This window comes from Apodemus sylvaticus, chromosome 2 (assembly GCF_947179515.1).
Source record: "Apodemus sylvaticus chromosome 2, mApoSyl1.1, whole genome shotgun sequence".
Classification (NCBI taxonomy): domain Eukaryota; kingdom Metazoa; phylum Chordata; class Mammalia; order Rodentia; family Muridae; genus Apodemus; species Apodemus sylvaticus.
In genome coordinates this window covers 143026128-143042998 of record NC_067473.1, presented here as the reverse complement: position 1 = coordinate 143042998, position 16871 = coordinate 143026128, and the positions used below count along the sequence as shown (strand labels likewise).

General features: G+C 39.0%; 1 protein-coding gene across 1 annotated transcript in view; it reads right to left on the bottom strand.

Moving 5' to 3' along the window:
• Grm7 (glutamate metabotropic receptor 7) overlaps nucleotides 1–16871 on the bottom strand; it is an 897218-nt gene that overhangs the window by 117303 nt on the left and 763044 nt on the right. Inside the window, exon 8 of the mRNA XM_052174477.1 lies at nucleotides 6410–7345. Coding sequence (XP_052030437.1) covers nucleotides 6410–7345 — 936 coding nt within the window. The remainder of the gene's footprint in view (nucleotides 1–6409; nucleotides 7346–16871) is intronic.

Genomic DNA, 16871 nt, shown 5'->3' with positions numbered 1-16871 from the left:
AAAGTTTATGTTGGAGTGGAAGTGACATGTCAGAGTTCACACTATTTCCAATTCTGCATACAAAATGAGGTGAATTAACTTTTCACTATTACATTCTCATATCCTCCTGTTCTTTCTTGCCTTCTTGGGCTTTTCCCTTTCCCCCCTCCCTTCCCCCCTCCCTCCACATGGTCATGGCCGGCCTTTACTTCTCTATTCTCTCCTCCTGTCTTTTAAAACTTCTGTGTCTTTGTGCCACCTGCTCCAACACTGTCTACAACTTTTCACATTGGGACACCATTTCACACCCGCTGTTGTGTCCTGCCCTCTGCCTGTGTATCCACTTCATTTGTCCCACTTGCCATGGTGAGCAAGAGGCATGTCCCTCTGTGAATGACTGCTTTGCAGTTTGTGGGGCTTGATCATGTAGCATGTTCTACATGATTGAGAAGTCATTCAAAGCCTCTATTAATTACCAGCTTTGGGTTGCATACAGGAACAGTATCTCCTTCACTCTCTATCATGGTTCTAAGTACAAGAAGCACAGAAGGAAAGCATCAATAAGATGGAAGAAAGTATTTTAAGCAATGACAGTGTATTTGACTTTGATAGTATCTCCTATCCCTTCACACACACACACACACACACACACACACACACACATGGTGGGGGGGGCAATAGACAGACACACAGAGAGACAGAGAGACACAAAGATAGAAACAGAGATACACACACACACACACATACATGGTGGGGGAGCAAGAGACAGACACACAGAAAGACAGAGAGACACAAAGATGGAAACAGAAAGAGAGAGAGAGAGAGAGAGAGAGAGAGAGAGAGAGAGAGCATGAGTTTAGAACTGTACAATTCCTTCCAGCTGAATGTATTGGCTCCTGTCTATTATCCCTGGCACTCTCGAGGTGGGTGCAGAGCATGGTGGATAGATAGGTCAAGGCCAACTTGGCCTACACAGTGAATTCCAGAACAGCCAGGACTGGAGAATGAAATCTCCTTTCTCGGAGGAGTGGCCCCTGGTTCTGGAAAGACTCAGTGAAATAGTATTCGGCAAAACCAGAACGGAGAAGTGGAAAGGGGTGGGTGGGAGGACAGGGGAAGAGAAGGGGGCTTAGGGGACTTTCGGGGAGTGGGGGGGCTAGAAAAGGGAAATCATTTGAAATGTAAATAAATTATATCGAATAAAAAACAAAAACAAAACAAACAAAACAAAGAACCCAAAATTCCTCAATGAGAAAAAAAAAAAAAGAAATCTCCTTTCTCTCAAGAAAAACAAATGACAAACAAACAAAACAAATTGAAAACGACAACAAATAAAGTACGCCCATGTTGTTGGTGATTTATTATAAATTTAACCATGAGAAGCAGTCTAGTAAACAGCTTTCCTCCACGGTTTCTGCTTCCAGGTTGGCTTGTCTCTATGACGGGTAGTGACAGAGGTGTAAGTCGCATCAACCCTTTTCCAGATCCCAGTTGCTTTTGGCCATGGTGATTACTACAGAAACAGCAAACTAGGAAATTCACAAGAAAAAACAGAACCATAACAAAGCAAAACCTCCAGTTCTAGTTTGTCAGTTTGATATGGTGGCAGCAGCTATGTGTCACTTTTCTAGACAAACTCTGGGATTTGAGGATAGGACTATCATATCTCACATATTTCTAATCCCACTGGTGCTGGGTACACTTGGTGGTCATATTTTGGAAGCAATCTCTTATATGTGCAAGACAAAAATCTCATTTTCTTGGAAATATTCCTATCTCCCTATCCAACAGCTCCATCTGGGCCCAATGTTGGTTCAGATGTTTGTTATCAATTGCCCTAGATATAAGGGAACAATAATCATTAAAGAATAGTGTTTCTCTTTTTGAAGTTTTGCTATGTACCCCGATATTCTGATTTCTGGGCAAGCATGGCCCGAGGACAAGATGCTAGATCACACTTTTCCATCCTTGAAACCTCTTGCAATGATGCTCTCCAGCCTTCATTTGCTGTAACCCACCCTTCCTCTTATTCTCACCATATCCCTACCCAAACAACACCATGACATACACAGACATTGGGACCTCTGATCCCTGCCTGTCTGCTGAGTCCCATTTTCCTATGTGTAGTCAAGTTTGATAAAGCTTATGCCATGCCCACATGAAATATACAATTTACAGACAAGCAACTCATGATGCCATGGATTCAGCCTGATGCTTGAATCAACGACACAAATGTTTCTCTGTTCAAATACCACAGCTCACTTTCTCAAACTATAGTTATAATGTTACCAGTGAACATGACCTTGTGAGACCCTATCCTACAAACTTACCTAGAAATTTCTTCTGATAACAAGTAATTACAAAGCTTGAAATGTATGGGTTAGCTATAGGGTTCCTAAAATATTGACAACAGAGACTTTTTGTATGGACAACTCCCTCTAAGAATGCAGCCACTGACAAATCATTGCTTTGCATAGAGAATGATCTGATCCTTGAGTAGACAGTGCCAAAATATAATAATATAACAATACCACAGTACAAAATATTAGTTAGCCTCTAACATGGTGTTATTTCACTACTTATACTATTTTGCGGACTCTTTATGGTCATACCTATACATAATTCCCAAACCTTGGAATCCATTTATATAACCATAGATTGCCACCACCATCTCTAGTCATACTGCAAGACTTCCATTCTAGCAAGTCATAGGGTAGCAATCATCAATCAGGATGACAGTGATCTCTTATATTATCCTTAAATCAAAAAAATAAATTTCATTGGCGATGACATTTTACATTTCAAATAAGAATCTCGTTTGGCCTTTGTGTAACACTAATAAAATCAACCAGTGAGAAATTTCACAGAGCTATCTCTAGCAGAATCAAAATGGATTTCAATTCTACAACACAGTAAATAGTTATTATGGAATTTACTGCTTGCTTTTTTTCCCCCGAGACAATGGAATTCTTCTACTTTGCGTACTTAAACTATTAAATCAGAACAAAATGGAATGTTTGTAATTCTGTAAGGCTGCCAAGTTGTCAAAAAAATGCATTTTACTGTGACGTCTTTGTTTTGTTGGGCAACTTGCCTCTTTGCATAATTTAAATGCTATGGTTGCATATACACAGAGTGATTTTCTTAATTGATTATTCCTGTTTTCCTAGCCATATGTCTGTCATTACAACATGTGCATTTTCATGTAGAAACTCACTGTTCCTGGTTGGTAGTTTAGGACTTTTAATTGTGCCAGTGAACCATGTAAATTAATCAGAAACCACGAAGAGTATACAAAGAGAATATGTTTTGTAAAAACTGAGGGATTAGAAATCATACTGTCTGAAGTCAGCTGAATCTCTTCCATGCTCTGATTTTACCAGCCCAATTTCATAAGCAGAAACTTGAAAAAATGATTAGATTTCCCCAAATCTCTTACCATTTTCAGGTTTGTAAAGGATCGCATATATGGTTTACTTGAGAAGACTATACAGTCACAAGTAGATATGGCCCCCCAAAAGGAAGGAAATAACACAAACAACACCGAAATATAACTCTCAAAGCATTATTACAACAAAGAACTTCTAAAGCTACTGTAGTTATACCTACACTGAGAAGTAAAATATATAAGAAGGCATACTTTCAATGTTATTGAAATAATTGCTACTCTTTAGATCACCAAGGATTAGTACCTAGGATATAATGAATGCCTTTAACATGCTAGACATGACATCATTTTAACAGCAAGAGAATTATCTTCATGAGTTTTGATGACAGGCATTGTTCCCTCCAAAAATAAATTATATTAGTTACCAACCTCCGAGCACACATTTGCAATTTCTTTTATTTCTATTGCATTCCCGTACCCTAACTCATATTTTACAATCCCCTTGGCTCAGGAATAGACAGAGGAAATAAAATGAAATTCAAGTTGGTTTCACAGACAATAAACATGCATTATGAATCTGAAAAATACTGTTGGAAGCAGCCAATTTTCAATGACTATATATTTTATAAGAATTTTCTCTAAGATATTTTATGAGGAAAGCCATAGTATCCAACCATTCAGTGCTCTTCATTGTCTTAATCTGAGAATTCTGCTTCATTTTGTGAAATATCTACTTTAAAAAGACAATCTTACAGTTCTGGAATCATACAATTTAGGTTACTGACGTCATCTCAGCAGGAAAATCAGCTACATGATACTAATCTTTTACAATCAATACACAGGAAACAGAAGTATTAATAAATTACTAAACATGTTTCTGGCAGTATCAATTTTATGTGTTTTTATGTATTTAACTCAATCCCATTTTCTCCATCTAAGACTCAGCACATCAAAATGCTTTGTCCAAGGGCCAGAACTGTGAGCCATCACATAAAGGCACTTGCTGTCTGACCTAGGCTAGTCCTTGAGACTCATGAGGTAGAAGGAGAGAACTAGCCTCTGCACATTATTCTCTGATATCTACATGCATGTTTTGGCACGGATACATGTTCATGTGTATACACACACCAATGTAAGAAATAATAACATAATTAACATGTTTATTCAAATTAAATTGTAACAAGATGACCCCTGATGTTCTAATGTATGCTCAATATACTATAAAAAGGCTTTCTCCTGTATGTGTAACTAAGGACTCAGTTTCTATTCCAGCATCAGCCATAACACCCTGTCAGAGCTGCTCACATCAGTTGAGGAATTTCCACACTGATATTAAGCATTCATAATTTGCTACTGTTTAAAACTATAGCCAGATGGAGAAGTATAAAACTCAAATGTGTATACATTATGTGTAGGATCAATACTGCATGGTTACCTATTTGCCATACAAATGAAAAGTACAACTAGATATACATTAACTATATTTAAAAAATATGAGGGTCATATAAATTATAGATTCATTAATTTAGCAGGATATCTAGGGACATGTATACCAACTTTATCTTGCAACAACCTCAAACTATGAAAGCCTAATCTCTCTCTCTCTCTCTCTCTCTCTCTCTCTCTCTCTCTCTCTCTCTCTCTCTCTCAATTATCTATCTATCTATCTATCTATCTATCTGTCTATCTACCAATCATCTGTCTCACCTCCCTCTTTTCTGCTTCTCTTCAAAAACACCCTAGATCTCATTATGATTGTCTACTGGAATTAAGGTGTACTAAATTATCAGGAACCTGATACAGTATAACTAATGTTCCTATCCATCAGCCCATCTTCAGTAACAGTCTAGATGAGCTACTAAGAAGACAGAACATTAATGCTGTGACCCTTTAATATAGTTGCTCATGTTGTGGTAACCCTCAACGAAAATTATTTACATTACTACTTCAAAACTGCAATGTTTGTACTACCTTGTTGTAATGTAAATAATTGTCTTCTCATGGTATTGGGCAATCCCTGTGAAAGGTTGTTCAATTCCCAAAGAGGATATGACCTACAGGTTGAGAACCCCTAATCTGTAGTGGTGGTAATTATGAGCACCTTACATTTATAACCACCTAAACATAGGTAACATCCCATATACAATTACAAAGCCAGACACTATTTTTGATGCCTACAAATGCTTGCTGATTGGAGTTGGATATAACTATCACTTGGGAGGCTCTGCTAGGGCATGACAAATATAGAGGGGGACACTCTCAGCCAGCCACTGAACTGAGCACAGGGTGTTATGGCTGATGCTGGAATAGAAACTGAGTCCTTAGTTACACATACAACAACTATATGATCCACCCAGTATTCCCAGAGCTCCCAGGGACAAAAACATCAGCCAGATAGTACAGATGGTATTACCCATGGCTCCAGATGCATAGGCAGCAGAGGTTGGCCTTGTTGGATGTCAAAGGGAGGAGTGCCCCCTGGTCCTGGAAAGGCTCAATGCAGCAGTGTAGGGGAATACCAGGACAGGGAAGTGGGGGGAGGGGGAGGGAGGGAAGGGGAGTTGATTGGGGAACAGGGGGAGGGGAGATGGCTTATGGGACTTTTGGGCGGGATCCAGGAAAGGGGAAATCATTTGAAATGTAAATAAAGAATATATCTAATAAAAACATATTTAAAAACCCAATAGGTATCAAGGTCAAATTCTATCCTAAAGAAGCATACATATAAACACAGAGGTGGTAAGGGGGGGGAATGTTTTATTTAGATTAGATCATCTTGTCTTAGATAATGCTAATTTTATAATAAACATATTCACTTGAAAAGGTCACATGTCATTGGTTATCAGTAAATTCAAATCGAAACAGCCTACTGAAAATTTTAGACTGCCCATTAACCTATCAATACAAGTTGTTTTTTGTTCTTTTCTATTTTTTCACCTTCTCTCTATATAAATCCCTTTGGAGGACACAATCAATTTTGTTTTTATACATGCCTAACTAGACCTTTCTGGAATGCACCCTGAGATGTACATGTTCACTTACCTTTTCTGCTGATTGCGCTGTGCCAAAAAATATTGGGATGAAGGCAAGCCACACGATGCAAGTAGTGTACATAGTGAATCCAATGGGCTTGGCCTCGTTAAAATTCTCTGGTACACCCCGAGTCTTGATGGCATACACAGTACATGTGACCATGAGAAGAATGCTATATCCCAGAGAACAAATGATTTGAAGGTCTGTGATGTCACATTTGAGAACTCCCCTGGCTTGTTCTGGGTTCATTGTCTTATGCTCATCGTAGTCTATGATGATGTTGGGTGGGTCAACCCCAAACCAAATGAAGACACCTAGAAGTTGCACCGATATTAAACTGGAAGTAATTGCCAGTTGTGATGTTGGGCTTATGAGTCTGGGAGCTGTCACGGATTTCTTGCCCTGCTCGAATATGCGATAAATCCGATTGGTTTTTGTTAAAAGGGCTGCATAACTAATACACATGCCCAAGCCCAAGAAGACACGTCGGAAAGAACATACTGCCACATCTGGTTTGGCAATCATTAGGAAGGTGATGATATAGCAGAGAAAGATGCCTGTCAATAAAACATAGCTGAGTTCCCGCCCAGATGCCCTGACAATGGGTGTGTCATTGTAGCGGATGAAAGTTGCCATGACAAAGATGGTGGCAATGATTCCCAACATTGCCAGGAAGACAGGGATGACAGCCCAGGGGGAGTGCCACTCCAGTTTGATGATTGGGATGTTCTGACAGCCAGTTCGGTTCTCATTGGGCCTCTGGTCATAGGGACAATGCTGACATGTCATCTCATCAAATTGATACTGGTATCCATCACAGGGCTCACAGGTCCAGCAGCAAGGCGTTCCCTTCTGTGTCTTCTTCCTCTGCCCAGGCTTACATGGCAATGTGCACACAGAGGATGGGATCTCCCGGACTCCTTTGCCCCACTGCATGTCCTCTATCTGTATGTAGCACAAGAAATGAGACAAAGCAGTCAGACCATTAAAAAGAAGAAAATCAGAAAGAACAACAAGGAAAAATAATACCAATATTGATGCAGCTGAAAAAACTAATCTGGGAAACTCCCTAGATCAGCTCAAGATAGATATAAAAAATATATTCAACTACATCCCCTGACAAGGTGAACATATATTCAAATTAAGTGGGTGATGGCTAGGCACAGAAAGCAGACAGTAAATATGGAAAACCACTCATCTCTCAAATTAGGTGTTTTCATACACACCCACCCACCCACCCACCCACACACACACACACACACAGAGGCTTAATATTTTACTTAATAATGTAGTACGTGCCACCTGTCCCCACCCCATCCCAGATTTTACAGACCCTGTAAACTTTCCTCATACAATGGTCATGGTCATTGGGAACTGTAGGAACAGCTAGATCCACCTGGTTCCTTATCAGAGAACAGCAATTGTGTTCATTATTCTAGGTTGCAACTGAACTAGACCTCTTTGCAGCCTGCAAGAAGTATTGGATAAGGAAATTTAAGGAATTGTGTGGTCTGAAAACATTTAAAGGTTTGCCAACCATCTCTCTAATGACAAAATTGAAACTGAAGCTCTGTGGCACAGCAGATAGGAGAAAGTATATTGGCTCTGTTGGAATATTGGCTTTCTGGGAAAGTCATTACAATCCGCAGTGTTCTGGGAAACAACATTCCACACTAGGAAGAACTTTGTTGTAGAGCTGAATGCCCTTGTCGCTTGTGGGCAGCACTGCATCTGCCTTCCTTTCTTGTGAAGGGTTCATCAGATACCTTTTTTACCCGTGGGAATATAAATTGCACACAAAGCTGAGCTGTGTGTGTACATGATTCAGATGTGACTAGAAAGCATACTATAGTTGTTCTCCAGTTTGAGCAAGATAGGGGTCTCTTGGAGGGAATTTTATGAGGCTTGCTGAGATCCACACCCAGATTATCTGTTGAGTTTGGAACAGAGCCTGAGAATGAACATCCCTAGCACAATCCCAGGTGATGGTGCTCAGACCTATTCAGGGATCACTAGTGTCACATTTGAAACTCTGAGCCATGAGATCCCTATGTTCCTGACAGATAACTTAGTTTCACTTTATTTCCTGATATTATAGGAAATAAAAATTATTGTGCTAGTTGGACTGTGCTTCTGGCTACAGGAATAAATGCTATACATAAAGAGTCAGGCAGAGAAACAGAATGCAGGGGTCTATCTGAGGTCTTGGATATAGTAGTGCCTGCAGTAGGCATTGCCTTAGACTATGTCATTGTATGAGATAATATATTCACCCCTGCCTGAGACATCATCCGAGGTACATCAGTAGGATCTGTACTTCTATTGCCTGTAACTAGGAGCCTGAGAAAAAGTAACACTAACTACATAGTTTCAGGAGAAGAAGCCTTAGAAAGATAAACTTCCAGTTAATTATTTTACAAAATAAATCTCATCAAAGAGCTATGGCTGGTTTTCTCTAATTGAATTTTTAATATTGACCTAATTGGAATTTTAATATAATTGAGCCAAAAAACAGATTAGAAAGATACCGGAAACTTCAAAACATTTTTAAATCAATATTTTTTTTTTAGAGATAAGGGAAGAAGGAAATGAACCTTTATCAGTCATTAGAACTTTGGTGCCCTTAATGTGGAACACAGTGGAAAGCAGGAAGCTTGCTCCCATCAATTTTTGCACATGAGCAACATTTAATGTCTGAACCAAAAGACCTAATTCAACAAACAGCACTGCATGGATTGAGGGATAAAACATCATAATTTCCTAACAGTTGGATTTAAACTTGAACCCGAGCCCTAAGAATGTTCTGAGGACTCTGGTGTGAACTCATTTGCCTGAGCATAAAATCCAAGTCAGCACGAATAAATCAAACTAAATATAAGCCATAATAATAAGTTCATTCGCAACAATTTCTTTTTGAGGCAGTAAGTCATTGGCAGTCATCCCAAAAACATAAAATTAAGGAAATAAAACTTGTAATAAGACAGAAAATGATAGGCGATAAGTTTTCAAGTGTCAGATTCTAAGAAGTAGGCACATTTAAAAACTTTGCTATTATTAACACAAAGACTGTCCGATGTCAAATTAAAGGAACTGAGTCATCGTCCCTACAAGACTAATGAATAAAGCCAATAAGTGAATTCCATGAGCTGCTGAATTTGTGGCTGTCTGAGTCTAACATTAGGCATTACAATGACTCCAAATATTGCCAGCACACTGCGTTTTCCTCTTGGAATAAAACAAAATGCCTGGGAATGCAGGAATTTGTTTTCTATTCTTCTCAGTGTATCTAAATATACACAAAGGCTCTAACCACAAGCATTACAGCGAGTGACTGCTTAATTAGTTTTCAATTTTCATTTAAAGTCTATTTCAACTCTGTTTACTTTTATATATTAAAAGTATCACCTCTTGCTCCAAATGAACAGAAATTCAAATTTACTCCCTGGGCTACTAAATATCAAGATTGAAAATATTATTCCTGTCCTATGAAGGTAACACTGGTGCCATAGCCTTGTAGGAAATGAGATGCACATGATTTGGCAATCACTACTGCCGTCTATACAGATATAACACTTTACTTTCTAAGAAGACATCACAGCTACAAATGCTCACAGGTAATTACTGAAAAATGCAAGTCATTTATAGGTATGAAAAAAAATCAAGATGACACCAATGTTGCTTGAAAAGTGGCCATAGAATGATGAGTTTCAGTTTCCTCTGATCTCTCTGTCTTGTCTGTAACAAGACAGCGTTTCAGTTAAATGGAAAGCAAAATTTTAAATATAAAATGTTTGGGTTAAAGACAGGGATATATGACATCTTACTTAGAAGAAATGTGCTTAAATTACCAGAGAGCTGTGTGTTTTTCTCCAGGAAAACTAAAGGAACTCTGGCCACCTGGAGCTGGCAAATATGGCTCTGACAGGCCTCGCATGGCTCCCTTGTTCTCTCTGCCTTGATAAAATCCATTAGATTACATTCCTAAAGCTAGCCCCCAAGGTCTATTCCCTTATTTGTCCATCCCCTTTCTGAGGCTGACTATGAAAGTCCTGCTGTCAAAGTATTGAAGTTCAGCAATTAAAATCCCCCTTTGGCTCACCTAATTAATATGCCCAATTAAAATTAAACACCTCATGCTAATAGGGGTTTTTCCTTTTGTTCTTTATAACCTGCCATTTGCCTATGGGCCGCATTTGTTTCTCTCTATCTAGAGGCAGTTCTTTGTCCAAGACAAATATTCTTTTCTGCTCTCCCTTATTCCTTCCCTTTCTCCCCCTATTTCCTTCCTTTCTGTCTCTCTCTTTTTAAAAAGATTTATTTACTTATTATATGTGAGTACACTGTAGCTGTCTTCAGACACACCAGAAAAGGTCCTCTGATCTCATTACAAATGATTGTGAGCCACCATGTGGTTGCTGGAATTTGAACTCAGGACCTCGAGAAGAGCAGTCAGTGTTCTTAATCACTGAGCCCTCTCTCCAGCCCTGCATCTGTCTCTTATTCCCTACCTTTGCCCCTCTGTGGCAAATAAATCCCCTTTGTGCTGAGAACATGGTCTTGGAAATCCTGAGCCAGTACCATTCCTTCCATATTGAACTTGGTCTTGGGGTGTCTTGAGCCAACTCTGAGGTTCCCTTCAAAATGATGCTCAATGATGATGAAAAAAATGTTGAGGTTCCCTACAAAATTTTGACTCAGATTTGGTCTGCAGGACTCCACTCTCTAACCTGATTCTCACAGTTTCAGACATCCTGATTACCTTTCTACTCATCCAACAATGGCTGATTGGGAAGCAGCCCACCATCACCACTGCTGCCCTAAATAGTCCCCATGTTATCAGCCATGGAGTATCCCATATCCCAGCTCTGTCGTGTGGGATTGGGGAGCCTGTACCACCTATGACCATTATTGGTTATGGTAGACTCCCTTGGGCAGCCAGTAGGCACATTCTGTTCAGTTTCCTTTGGTTGGAAGTTTTCATTTCACTTTTAGTGGGCACACTGCCAGAATCCAGAGCCCCTTCCTAGCCCTTGGAGAATCATGTCTGAAAGGTCTTCAATTTCTCCTCAGACTATTGTCTCCCTCTTGATGAGGGAGCTTGAGTTATACAATTCCTCCCTGCCAGAGGTTTTCTTAGGGTTATTGAAGATCAGATCAGAGGATGCCCTAGGCTCTTGATCCTGACCTAAGAGAACCATTAGCTAAGAGAATCATTTCCTCCATCCCACATGAAACTTCAACATCCACCTAAAAGTACTGCTCTATCTTAACACTCAAAAACAGCCTTTATATTCTCTATGAACCAATCAAAATTCCAATCTTTACAACTCAATAGGCATAAGGACTGAAACAAAGAGATATAGCCCTCCTTCCCTCTCAGAGCCATTCAAAGTTATAGTATTTGTTAGCTGACCCCAGGATCTGACTCCCAGGAAAGAGCTGCTGAGATCCTCATTCTAGGCAAGAAAGAGGACTTTTGCATCTAGTACCAGTAATAAACACAAGTCATGGTGCACAGATGGTAGGCTGTTAGGATTGATTGCTAAGGAAAAGAGTCATAATGTGGATCTGTAAGTAAGAACAAGGCTACAGTTAACAAACTTTGTGCCCACATGATGATTTGAAATACTACGGTAACTTTGTAACCAGAGTAAAAGATGATCCCAAAGAAAGAAGTTCATTTACTGAGGAGCCAAGATACAGTGCACAAGAATGTTAATCATGGACATGCAATTTTATAGAATGCATCTATTTTAACATCCCCAAAGTTATAGAAATTTGCATTCAAAAATTAAAGAACATTGCTCTTCTACTTGTATTTCATCCTTTTCTCTTTCACACTTGATTCAGTGACAATAAGTACTATGAGCCCCTCAGCTGTCATTTAGTCCAGATTCTTCTTGTTTCTTCTGAGCAGTCTATACTCTGCCATGAGGGCTGCTCTTCTCCCCAGTGCCCCTGCCAACCATATTACTGTCTACCTGTTTATGGCGTTAAATACTTCTTGTGATCAATATCTTATCCAAAGGATAGCTGAGCTCACCCTCTTGAATTCCAAACCTGAAAACTTTCAAGGCAACAGGATGGTGAGTCTTCTCCTAACCATGCAGATGTAAAAAACAACAAAAAAAAAAACCCCTATGTCATGGATGGCATAATTATGTGACAAAAATCAGCCTATATTCTTTTGTGAAACTTTGAAAATGAAATGACAAATTTTCCTCAATGACAACTAACATTTCAAGGACAGTTTACTAAATACAGACCAAAATTCTAAGGAGTTACTGTTTTCTGACTTTTGGTTTGGTATATACTGACCCTCCAACATGTCAACATGGACAGTAAGTCAACAATAAGTTAACAAAGATACCAACTCAGATAGTTGGAAACTCCAGAAGAAAAGATAAGTAGAAACTTACATGATGAGAAACACTTGTTGACCTCCTTATCATTTTTAGTGAAGTGGATGTCAAAATAAAGATTTAGACAGGCAGGCCTGAAGATTACTTCTGAATTACTCTTAAGCAATAGAACACTATCGTGATGCTCATTGGCCCCACATCCTGATCCTGAGGTACTTGGTGGAAAACTATGTTCTTTTTTTTTTTTTTTTTTGCATTTTTTAAAATTTATTTTCTATGTTCTTTGTTTACATTCTAAAAGCTTTCCCCTTTCCCAGTCCTCCCCCCCCCCCCGATATGTCCCATAAGTCCTCTTCTCTCCATCCATTCTCCTATCTTCCCCCCTCGCTTTTCTCTGTCCTGGTACTCCCCTACAATGCTAGATCAAGCCTTTCCAGGATTAGGGCCCTCTTCTTCCTTCTTCATGGGAATCATTTGATATGCTAATTGTATCTTCAGTATTCAGAGCTTCAGGGCTAGTTAATATCCACTTATCAGTGATTGCATTCCATGTGTACTCTTTTGTGATTGCATTACCTTGCTGAAGATGATATTTTCCAGTTCTATCCATTTGCCTAAAAAAATTCTTGAATTCATTGTTTTTAATTGCTGAATAGTACTCCATTGTGTATATATACAACATTTTCTGTATCCATTTCTCCATTGAGGGATATCTGGGTTCTTTCCAGCTTCTGGCTATTATAAATAAGGCTACTACGAACATAGTGGAGCATGTGTCCTTATTGCATGCTAGGGAATCCTCTGGGTATATGCCCAGGAGAGGTATAGCAGGGTCCTCCGGAAGTGTCATGTCCAGTTTTCTAAGGAACCGCCAGACTGATTTCCATAGTGGTTGTACCATCTTACAATCCCACCAGCAGTGAAGGAGTGTTCCTCTTTCTCCACATCCTTGTCAACACCTGCTGTCTCCTGAGTTTTTAACCTTAGACATTCTGACTGGTGTGAGGTGAAATCTCAGGGTTGTTTGGATTTGCATTTCCCTAATGGCTAATGATGTTGAGCATTTCTTAAGGTGCTTCTCGGCCATCCGAATTTCTTCAGGCGAAAATTCTTTGTTTAGGTCTGTACCCCATTTTGTAATAGGGTTATTTGGTTCCCTGGGGTCTAACTTCTTGAGTTCTTTGTATATATTGGATATTAGCCCTTTATCAGATGTAGGGTTGGTAAAGATCGTTTCCCAATTTGTTGGTTGCCGTTTTGTCCTTTTGATGGTGTCCTTTGCCTTACAGAAACTTTGTAATTTTATGAGATCCCATTTGTCAATTCTTGATCTTAGAGCATAAGCTATTGGTGTTCTGTTCAGGAATTTTTCCCCTATGCCTATGTCTCAAGGGTTTTCCACACTTTCTTTTCTATTAGTTTCAGTGTGTCTGGTTTTATGTGGAGGTCCTTGATCCACTTGGAGTTGAGCTTAGTACGAGGAGATAAGAATGGATCAATTTGCATTCTCCTGCATGCTGACCTCCAGTTGAACCAGTCCCATTTGTTGAAAAGGCTATCTTTTTTCCACTGGATGTTTTCCACTCCTTTGTCAAAGATCAAGTGACCATAGGTGTGTCGATTCATTTCTGGGTCTTCAATTCTATTCCATTGGTCCACTTGCCTCTCCCTGTGCCAATACCATGCAGTTTTTAACACTATTGCTCTGTAGTATTGCTTGAGGTCTGGGATACTAATTCCCCCAGAAGTTCTTTTACTGTTGAGAATAGTTTTAGCTATCCTGGGTTTTTGTTATTCCAGATAAATTTGAGAATTGCTTTTTCTAACTCTGTGAAGAACTGAGTTGGGATTTTGATGGGGATTGCATTGAATCTGTAGATTGCTTTTGGCAAGATGGCCATTTTAACTATATTAATTCTGTCAATCCACGAGCATGGAAGATTTTTCCATTTTCTGAGGTCTTCTTCAATTTCCTTCTTCAGAGACCTGAAGTTCTTGTTGTAAAAATCTTTCACTTGTTTGGTTAGAGTCACACCAAGATACTTTATATTGTTTATGGCTATTGTGAAGGGTGTCATTTCCCTAACTTCTTTCTCAGTCTGCTTATCCTTTGAGTATAGGAAGGCAACTGATTTGCTTGAGTTGATTTTATAACCTGCCACTTTGCTGAAGTTGTTTATCAGCTGTAGGAGTTCTCTGGTGGAGTTTTTTGGGTCATTTAAGTAGACTATCATGTCATCTGCAAGTAGTGATAATTTTACTTCTTCCTTTTCAATTTGTATCCCTTTGTCCTCCTTATGTTGTCTAATTGCTCTAGCTAGAAGTTCAATACTATATTGAAAAGATATGGAGAGAGAGGGCAACCTTGTTTAGTCCCTGATTCTAGTGGGATTGCTTCAGGTTTCTCTCCATTTTGTTTGATGTTGGCTATTGGTTTGCTGTATATTGCTTTAATAATGTTTAGGTATGGGCCTTGAATTCCTGTTCTTTCCAAGACTTTTAGCATAAAAGAATGCTGAAATTTTGTCAAATGCTTTTTCAGCATCTAATGAAATGATCATATGTTTTTTTTTCTTTGAGTTTGTTTATGTAGTGGATTGCATTGATGGATTTCCGTATATTGAACCATCCCTGTATCCCTGGGATGAAGCCACTTGATCATGGTGGATGATTGTTTTGATGTGTTCTTGGGTTTGGTTGGCAAAAATTTTATTGAGTATTTTTGCATCGATATTCATAAGGAAACTTGGCCTGAGAATCTTTGTGTGTTTTTGTTATCAGTGTAATTATGGTTTTGTAGAACAAGTTGGGTAGTGTTCCTTCTGTTTCTATTTTGTGGAACAGTTTGAAGAGTATTGGTGTTAGGTCTTCTTTGAAGGTCTGATAGAATTTTGCACTGAAGCCATCTGGTCCTGTGCTTATTTTTTTTTTTTTTGGTTGGGAGACTTTCTATGACCCCCTTTTATTTCTTTAGGGGTTATGGGACTGTTTAGATGATTTATTTGATCCTGATTTAATTTTGGTGTTTGGTATCTGTCTAGGAAATTGTCCATTTCCCCCAGATTCTCCAGTTGTGTTGAGTATAGGCTTTGGTAGTAAGATCTGATGATTTTTTGAATTTCCTCAGTTTCTGTTGTTATATCTCCCTTTTCATCTCTAATTTTGTTAATCTGGATACTGTCTCTGTGCCCTTTGGTTAGTCTGGCTAAGGGTTTATCTATTTTGTTGATTTTCTCAAAGAAGCAGCTCCTGGTTTTGTTGATTCTTTGTATGGTTCTCTTAGTTTCTACTTGGAAAACTATGTTCTAAACATTGAAAAGAGTTACTCCACAAGCTCTGTGTAGATGTTAGAAAGACTAGAATCTTAAAAGCTAACTGGGACACTGCCATGCTGGAATGTTAAATAAAGAAAGTTTTTTTGTTTTGGTTTTGTTTGTTTGTTTGTTTTGGTTCCTTGATGTGTTCATTTTCATCTATGAGGCATTTGTTCCTTCTCTCACACACATACTTTCTATCCAAAGGATGGCTCATCATGTTAGAATACCTTTCTCGGTGAAATTTCATTTCTATATTTCTGGAACCTGCTCTATCAATCAACCTGGCTGCTGCTCTAAGTGTAAAATTGCTGGCAATATTATTCTGACTTATTAGAACTTTCATAGAATGAGCTAATTAACAAAAAGCTTTCTAATTGAAATGCCATTTGTTCATTAAAATACATTTAGTCTGTTTTATGAGGAGGGACAAACCTGTTTAGAAATAAATGTACAGGCAAGCAGAGCTGTCTGCAAAAGGAGAGAGCCAGTGTGACTTCTAGTGAGGACAGGGAATGTGGGATCTTCTCAGAAGTTCACAAGGCTTCTGTACTAGTTACTTTGCTCTTGTAATGACAGTGTGTCATGATCAAGGCACCTTACAGAAGGACTAGTTTGTTCAGGCTTACACTCTCAGAAGAGTGAGTCCATAATGACATGGGTGATTGGCAGGAAGTAGCTGGCATGGTGGCTGTAGGAAGATGACAAGGCACAGCCTCTACTCCAAGCACAAAGCAGAGCAAACAAACAGGAAATGGCAGAAGGATTTGAATCTCAAATCCTCCCTCAGTGACA